Genomic DNA, 9,404 nt, shown 5'->3' with positions numbered 1-9,404 from the left:
CCTTTTAAAGTCACTGAGGCATTTTCTAACATCTCATTATACTGAGGAACTGAGCTACAGACGTGTTGCAACCAAAAGAGAAAAACATTGACTTTTTTTTAATAAATAACATTACTGGAGCATTCAAGAAAACCAGTTTTGTCACGCAAGGGGTGTGAATTTGGGAAAATGTTTATTGAGTATGCACAGTAAGAGTCACAAGAGTTATTTCAGCTCCCAGTTGTTTCCTCCAGTGTAGCAGCAGCAGAGCATCAGCAGGCGCCCTCTGCTGTCTGTACGAGAAAGTGTAAAGCTTCAGACCGGTATTCCGGCGGTCTCCATTCCACGTCTACCGGGGCCGACCCTGCTTAGCTTCGAGATCGGATGGAGGATTGGGCGTTTTCAGGGTGGTAATGGCCGTAAGGCGAAGGTTCATATCTCAAAGAGGCTATTTACTCCTCATTAACCTGATTCAGTCCACCTGATCACTCCTAACTCCTTCAGTCCATGTGTTTTTTTTTTCTCCTCCTCTTTATATTCATAAATGCAACTTTGACTTTTGGGAAAATAAACTTTCATTCTGATTTGATGCCTGTGATGGTCCTAATTTACACATTAAAGGGTCCAGTGTGTAACATTAAGTCAGATCTACTGGCAGGAATGGAATATAATAATCGGTTATGTAACAGAAATTGTATTTTAATATCTCAAACAGGTTTCTTAGTGAGCTTTACCCCATGCACATCTCCATGATAAGTGAGCAAACAACATGTGTTGGTAAAAGCCCCAACATGAGGTTAAACTGACAGTGATTTTAATATAAACACATGGAGACACAAACTGAGATGGTAAAATCTTTATTTAATGGTAACTCAATCATGGTAATTACTTTTTTTTTTCTTTTTCAAGATAAATGAAATTAAAATACCAGTAGTAAAAAAGTAGCTAAACCGACAGAGCCTTATGCAACCTCTAGTCCTCTAATGTGGGACAGATGAGCTTTCTGACTTGCTGGCAGTGAGTCATGTGCTTCACAGTGCTGCTTCCACAAGCTAACGTTCTCCCATGAATGCTAGCTTGAATGAGATCCTCTAGAAGAAAAACAGACATTTCTTTAGGCTTCACAACTAAAACAGAAGCCTGCAGCAACTTATACCTACAAATAAATGCAATAAATCACCTTTTTTGCCCCACCATCTAATTATTACATTCTACAGGATGCATCTGATGATACCTGTAAGAGCAGCTTTCATTTCATTTTTAACCCTTTTAAAGTTGTATTTTAATTGCAGTTTTTACTTGAATCTGATCGATTATGAGTAAAATACAGCTTCTTCAAGCCAAGACAACAGACAATACTGGCCAGGGAAAGAAAAGAGCTGTGTGAACAAGGTCAATTGTGTCAAGTGATGAACAATCGTATGAATTGCGATGTGAGACAGTTTTCCACATCAGCAGCTTTTGTCACAAATTAAGTATTTAGCAAAATGCACCATGTAAGCACAACATAAACATAAATAAAGGCTTTAAACTAGCCTTTGGGGCCCACACTGCAAATAATATGTAAAAATGAATATTGGGGGGCTGGACTCACTTTTCTTATTAAGCTAATAAAGCAACAGATGGGAAGAACACAGCAGATAAACTAATTGCAAACACAATCAAATGTATTATCAGACACACACACAGAAGTATTAAAAAAATTCTCTGCAATGTTTTAGTTTCTACAAGGTTTTACAAATCTCAAATAAAAGACAGAAGTAGGTATGTAACAACATCATGTCATAACTTTGTATGTATGTAACACTAATAAGGGCAGTTTTAACGACAGCGTGTGCAGCAGGCTGAAATATCCAATGCTAACGGGGAAGCAACAGTTAAACACACCTGTCAACAGACCCATACACTCCACATACATACTCCAGTTGCATGTTTTCCTACACACAAGTGTAATACAAGCTAACAGCCTGTACATGAACAGGCAACACGCTCATCTCCTTAAAACATACAAGCACTCTTATCGAATGAGGCCAGCAAGAGTATAAGGCCCTGAGTCATAGGTTGAATAACAGTGCTTCAGTTGTATTTTCTTTTCTTTCACAATGCTATTTAGCCCAAGTAGTTAGCCCTGTTTTTTTTTTTTTTAACTGACACAATGCCATGGTTGATTTAGTTGAAGCCCTCAGATGAATAAGGGCTGGTTGTGTTTTCTACATTCAGAAATAAAAAGCCTTGTAAAGCCATAATTTAGCTTCATTAAATGTCAAAACAGCAACAGTTCTTCGCTACACTACAAAGCACAGACAGACAGGCAGAGTACCGAAACTGAAATAATCCCCAGACAACACTGTTAGAAGTCATTACAGGAACAACACTGTGGGTGCAAACTCCTCGTATTGAAACGTTTTAATGTAAGCAGTACACACCAGGGGCTCGCCTGTAAAATGTGAGTCAGGCAAGCTATGACTTGACTGCACGTCCACCACAAAAACAGCAGCGAAGGTGAAGCTGTGACATCAAACAGCAGTGGAGAGTAATGGGGAGCTGCAGCGGCGACATGAGCACGCAACCGAAGGAGATGCAAAAAAGCACATGCCGGCGGCGTGTAAACTCTACAGCTGACTGACACACATATGTAGCACCTTCGCAAAAATCAACAGTTGGAAAAGTTATGTTTAAAATAAAATAAATTCAAAAGTCGTTTCCCTCCTCAGACTGTTAAGTCCCAAACTTTACATGAGGAAAACGCAAACATGACATTGTCAGAATGATGCTGCATTCATGTCATGTGGGAATAACCAACATTCAAATCACTGCAATAGTCTTGTAAAAGGACTTTATTTGCACCTGACCAGCTTCTTCTCACAAAACACACAAACTAAGTCACGGCACATTTCAGTTTTTGTTTTGTTTTTTTCTGCAAAATATCACCACAAACCAAAAATCCAGCAATGTCTCCTGCAATGTACTGAAGCACTATAATCAAAACATTAGTATATGTTAATTCCTGCACTTCAAAACTAATATTTCCTTCAGTTCCAGCTCAAAACCTCAGATTCACAAGCATGTACATATCATTTGATGGCTAAACTGAACAGTTTTTTTCCCACTAGGAAGTTCGTATCTCCTATCTTTTCCCACTGGACATGAATGCAGCATTCGTCACTATGTTTTCTCTCTCCGTCTTATGAAATGCTCGTCTACAGGACATCGCAGCACCTTCAGGTGCATTCCCAAAGTCCCCAAACATTCTTCAAAGCTCTAAGAGCGTGTTGAGCTCTTGACCAATCACTTCAGGATGAAATGTTACAGCCGTCACACTGCGCCCCCTGCTTGTCGTCGCTCACTGCTCGACTCCGGGCGTGTAGTCAGGGCGGCGCGTCTGGATGATCTTTGGCCGCGGGGATCTGGGCTTGTCATCTTGGTCGCTGTCGTCGGGGGCCGAACTCTCGCCGTGCTCGTCCTCGCAGACATGGACGACCACACTGGGGGTGGTGGGCGTGGCGGTGTGAAGCTCGTACTTCTCCCCTGGGAGTCACACATAGAGGAAGTACAGTCACAATGCAGGATGTGGTATAAAAAATTTTAAAAGTCTAAAATTAACTAACTGTACAGAAAACCAGTGATACTGATGACCAGTGAGAAAAAAAACCTTGCTATGGTCCTTTAAGCTGTGATGCAGCCATGACATGCACCTTGAAGGCCTAACATTGGCTGATTCAGTGGGTGAACATAATTGAGGTCCTTATCTTACAATACTGAGCAGTCACGACTGAAGAATCCCACTTTGACTATGCAAAAACCTATTTCTAATTTCTTTAAACAAAGCTCTAAGAAAATAGCGTTCACCAGGTTGTTTGCTTACAGAAAAGCTCTTATTGTTTCTACTATTCTACAATAGCAAGTGTTGATTGAGGACGTATTTTAGCATGCTAATGTTGTGTTGAGTTACATTGTCTTTTAGATATGCCAACACAATACTGCATGTACTGTTGTGATTCACAACAACCAAACTATGGATACTTTTATGCCACTTGAAAAAGTTCAAAACAATGACTATACCCAAATTAGTCATAATAACCAGCTATGTTAGTCACACAAACACTGGCAGAAGGAAGTTTTTGATGTCTGTTTGTGCAGACAGTCCTGGGCGGTCTGGACTGGTTGCCTTGGAGATAAAGTGAGGGCTGATGGATTTTGCACCATTTTTTGATCAATACTCTTATCATTAAATAAATTGAGATAAAGCTGAAAAGAAGTGGAGTAATCATTTAATTATGCTCTATCCAAGAGAGACTTGGCCAATTGCAGACTCCTCTTACCGTTCATGTCAGCTTTGATTTGTGCTCCTTATGTTTCACTTTGTAATTAACAGCTGCATGAATCGAAGGCTGTGCACTTGACATTATCAGAGCTACACACAGACAGATGTTATGCATCTTTTAAAACTGAAGCTGTTGTGTGATTAATGGGAACTCTGTTATACCTGGTCCTAGCTTTGAGATGGCACACAGCAAGTCGTAGTTGATGACTGGTGTGGCGTCCTTAGACTGTTCCCAGCCGACTGGAGGGGAGGCAGGGGGCGAGATCAGGAACTGCTTATCTGGCTTTGGGGGCTCCAGCCGAGGACTCCCTATGTGGACAGACTGCAGACAGAAGGGCAGATGTGAGTCTTGGGGACCCATAAGTAGAAAAAGGAGTTTGATATAAAAATACACTCAGCAAATTTGAATGTTGGTGGTTCAAAAATATGGAGGCCTAATAGAAGAGAAGAAGAGGTTATACTATGTCTGCTGGTGTCTGTTACACCAGCAGGTTCTAGTTGGTTTATTCAGAATAACTTTGGCATTTTCGCTGCTCTAGCTAATAGAAACTAATTTGCTTAATTTATTAAGTGAAGCTGGAGGCATGTGACTGACTGAAAAGTGAGGAGACACTGACATCCCCACATACCCATGAAAAATTACAAATTATTTGTCACCACACGAATTATTCATTTATATATTTTACACAATCTATTACTTATTTCACAATTAAATATTTATTGATTTAATATTGAACACTTTGGAGCTCCATACAAAATGGCAGCCAGAGGTGAAACAGAAAAAGGTGATAAAGGTGATGTCAATTGTTAAGATCCCCTGCTAGTCTTTAGCTCCATATACAAAATTATAGGAGAGATTAAAGGGTCTGACTCAGTTGGCTTCTTTTCAGATCAATGTAGCAGATGTACTTCAGAGACATTACCTGAGCAAAGTAGAGTCTCATTTCTTTGCCGTTGAAGTCAGTCTTGTGGAGTCGGAGTCTCGCCTCGGCTGCAGCCAGAGCATCGCTGAAACTGATCCTGACCCGCCGGAAAGACTTGAAGTACTGGAACTGTACCTCTGGGTCGAATGAACGGAACAAGGCTTCAAAACTGGCCTGAAGAGAAAGAGGGAGAGGGGAGTGAACAGGGGGAGGAGACTGAAATGATGATTGAAATCAGGAAATTTAGACCAGCTTCTGCACCATCTCCTCCAGTTCCACTCGATTTGTTCTCTTCAGCTCTTCTTTCTCTTCTTATCTATAAATACTAAACACTATGGGCCAGAGGCAGCCATGAATACAGTTATGAGACTTGAAGTCGCTATGAATAAAATTTGTAAAAATAGCCTCTATTACCAGACACTCTATCTGTCCCTCCTCTTTGCACAAGAGAGCCTGCAGCCTGTGGGTGTCTGACTGTGTGTGCGTCAGAGAGGGAGAGCTATGGCCTCAATTTAAGATGACCAATTATTGTCACAGACACTAATTAAGAGAGAAAAATTAAATAGACAGCTGACCTTAGCCACCACTTCCAAGAGGACACGCACACAAACAGCGATGGCTGACAGAAGTCCATTAATACAGACACACTTGAGATGGCAGCATATCTGAAATCATGGTTGCTACTTAATACACCCACGCCTCCAAGTAGCAGCTACAAACTTTCACTTGTTTAATGAAAACACTCAGTCTTCTCAATCTCAGGCTTGTTGGGTCAGTGTGTACACAACAAGACAAAATGATGAGCTGTTGCAGAGCTCCAGCAGACGGTCATAACGGTGCTAGAGTGCAGGGTTCTCAACATAATGATCGTGTCTGCACAGCCCAGCCACAGAAATGACTCCTTCAGCTTCAGTTAACTGCTGGTTCGCCTTCACTTCAGCCGCCGTGACGCAAAGAGCCTTTGTTACAACCTGTCGTGCCTCATCAAACTAGATCAAAGAACACAATGCAGCTAAAGGAACATTGTGGAAAACATCAGAATTCAGAAGACAAATGTCATGTTTGTCTCTGTATGGCTGAAAGGTGGCCCTTAGCAGTACAGGAAACTGTGGGAAGTGTAAAAATATTCTTCACATCAACATAGTTCACGTCTCACTTTGCGAGTTAGTCAACAACAACAATTCATATTAGAGTCACATAGTCGTCAAACAATGCAATGCAAATTTCAGAGTTGGTGTGATTGCACATGCAAATATGTGCAAATTGAGGTGTGGACAGATCTGTGCAAGCTGAAAACATTTTCTGCTTCTTAAAAGAACAGAAGGCTTGAATGATGAATAGCTATTTGATGTAATTTCCTCGTGTTTGGTATTTTGGTAATTTCTTGGCCATATTGGTAATGTTTTAAAGCTATTTACACTTTAGGTCAAGAAACAATCATTTCCACTATTTTTACATTTATCTCCATTATTAGTGCATTCAAATATTGGCCATGTTATTAGGGTTAGGGTAACAAGTTTTCATTTGCAATACTGATTTTTTCCTGCATATATTCTTAAATCTTTGGAATGTGAAATTGACTGACTCTGCTGTTACACCACTGTTGGCAAAATATACAGATTTGTTAAACTGTAACAAATCTGCCATCTCTCCTCTCTTATTAGCAATGAGCAGTGTACTTAACATTCAGCTACCAGATTCACACTTTTAGCCGACTAACTTTCACTTTAACCAGTCAAAATGACCAATAGCAAATCATGTCAGCTGTCACCAATTAAGATTAATTCCAGAAATACGTTTATAGCAGCCAAAATAACACTTTCTACGATGATATGATATCATGATGATGATCAAGGAGATAAACGAAGCATTGCATTGTAACATCAGACAACCGTGAGTGGATTGAATGTTTCTGTAGTGTCAACAAATCCAACATATTTGTGTTACGTCAAACAACTGCAGTCATCACAGTTTAAATATTTGGATACAAATTGTATTTCACGAGTCATCCCCACCTCCTGCAGTGAACAGTCAGTGTGTTGTTGCACTGGACTGCACTGCAGCACAAGAGCCATCACTGGCCACGGATTTGTGCAGTGAGTCATGATGAAATCAAAGGAGGAAGGAGTACTCAGCCTGGCCATAGGAGGTCTGCGATCTGCTCATTACCACACAAAACCAAAAACACACAACACTGAATTTGGTTCTCAGTGAAATTCAGATAATCCTGCTCACTTATATCAACAGTTTCCCTTCCCAGAAACCTTGAGGAGGCTCTGCCTCAAATGAAAATTAACAATACATTACCATGTATCGAAGTAAGACAGAAAGGATAAGAATGGCAGTCTTGTACAGACTGTACTGATTCAGCACATATGTACATGTTTCTTAGTTACCTCAAACACAGCTTGAAAAGAAAAGAACTGAGGACATACATATTTACACACACTTGTATCATTAATGTACTGCAATTAAGCTGGGTAATTAAATATTGCCCAACTGATTAATTCTACATTGTTTGTCCCTTTAAAAGCTTTAATGGATTTTACTGCAACATAATGACGACAAGTATGCATCCTCACCCAGTTATTCATACTATTACCCCAAATTTAGACCTGTAGTGTTGGTCACGTAATGGTCCAAATGTAGTTTGAGAGGTTTTGTTCATGCTAGAGCTGAAATTATTCTCTGACTATGGACTAAACACTCAGACTCACAAGAGTGAGATTATTAATAAAAGAGGCCTAGAATATACTGACTTTTAGCCCTTCTTATGAGTCAAGTTCCAAAAAGAGCTGCACCCTACATTTCCCATAATGCAACCTAATAGCATCTTTTCCTTGAACCCACCCTGCCTGTTAAATGCCCCCATCTTTGGGGGGCATTTGCATCGCTTCAGTTTGTAGTGTGGGGTTTTTTGGTTGTATATTTAGAATTTTAAATCCCAAGACGAGATAACCCCAATGACATCACAATTTCCCCAAAATTTAGAAAGCTCCTTCAGAGCCACAGAAGACCTTATTGTTTTCATAGGATATGCTTCTCATGACTAATGAACTGACTGTTATGTTAATGCATGTTTACTAATGAAAATAGTTTGCTGCAGCCCCTGTTCGAGTAAAAAGAAGAAAAATGCTTTCCTGTAGTAAAAATTGGTAGCTTCAATCCAAAATTAATCATACTATTTGAGGCAGTCTTCAGAGAGTAAATGTAAAAGAATAAACCAAAGTGGGATGTTGGTTTTATATAAATTTCAAAGAACCTGGTTTGCAGAAGCAGAGCGCTCTTTTACCTGCGCCTCAGGACGGTTGAACACTTCCTGGTTGGTCACCGAGGCGACCAGGCAGAAGCGGTTACACTTGGTGGTCTTGATGTGCATGATGGGCGATCCGGGGAGGTGGAGCCTTTTCCACCTGATACCTGAGGTAAGGGCGCGACGGGATGCTGAAATGGTCCTCAGCAGTGGCGAGGACGATGATGGTGAGGATGATGAAGAGGAAGGGGGAAATCGGGGGGATCGGAGGAGCGTTGCCTTCCCCAGGGTGACAGACGAGAAGAAAGTAATAGATGCTCCTTAACAGGAAATAGGTCAGTTTTTTCCAGAACACGTGGATCTTCTTCTGTCGTGGTACAGTGGTAGTTTCTCTTCTTCTGTCTTGAAGCCGTCCACGATGTTAGAGATCACTATGCTACATTCAAGTCACCTCGGTCAACACATAACCTCCTATCCCACATTCCAAGGTTATCTAGTCTGGATCTCCTCTCACAACACTTGCAACTGCAGCTGAAATACAGAATCCAACATTTAACGTTTGGCTTTCTTTCTCCTACTACTTCTTCTTTTTAACTGTGTCTAGCTAATATTCAGCGTTTTCCTTCCTCCCTCAGTTGGTCTCAGCGAAGGCCGGCTCTGCAGCAGCCTGAAAACTGAAGGAATTTTCCAGAGATTTGGGTGTGGAGAGCCTAAAATGTCATTCAGCCTCTTTTAAGCTCACTCTCTCTCCCCTCTCTCCCTCTTCTTCTGCTCCACAGCCGCTTAAATGAGCCCCTGCCAGCCGATGACGCATTACCCACAATCCCCTCCCTCTCCTCATCCTGGTCTCATTCATTCGTTTATTCACTGCAAGCCAATCGGCTGTGGAAGAGGGAGGGACAGCCTCTTTTTTTTTTTTTTTTTT

The 9,404-nt window shown here is 40.9% G+C and overlaps 1 protein-coding gene across 6 annotated transcripts in view; it reads right to left on the bottom strand.

Annotated features, from left to right (window-relative positions):
- Window positions 1–820: 820 nt before the first annotated feature.
- Window positions 821–9,404, bottom strand: part of LOC118339728 (calcipressin-1-like) — a 16,770-nt gene continuing 8,186 nt past the window's right edge. For 4 of the 6 annotated variants that reach the window (XM_035677438.1, XM_035677437.1, XM_035677436.1 and 1 more), the window contains 3 exons: window positions 5,227–5,400; window positions 4,466–4,625; window positions 821–3,507 (listed from right to left, as the gene is read on the bottom strand). In XM_035677438.1, coding sequence (XP_035533331.1) covers window positions 3,323–3,507; window positions 4,466–4,625; window positions 5,227–5,400 — 519 coding nt within the window. In that variant the 3' untranslated portion in view covers window positions 821–3,322. Of the gene's footprint in view, window positions 3,508–4,465; window positions 4,626–5,226; window positions 5,401–5,487; window positions 6,218–8,518; window positions 9,317–9,404 lie in introns of those variants that run through there. The other 2 variants (XM_035677440.1, XM_035677442.1) reach the window with 2 other exon arrangements.

The sequence above is a fragment of the Morone saxatilis genome, unplaced genomic scaffold (assembly GCF_004916995.1).
Source record: "Morone saxatilis isolate NCDOM2014 unplaced genomic scaffold, NCSU_SB_2.0 Contig6, whole genome shotgun sequence".
Taxonomy (NCBI): Eukaryota; Metazoa; Chordata; class Actinopteri; family Moronidae; genus Morone; species Morone saxatilis.
Note: the sequence above shows the minus strand (reverse complement) of the source record. Positions and strands in the feature narration are given on the sequence as shown.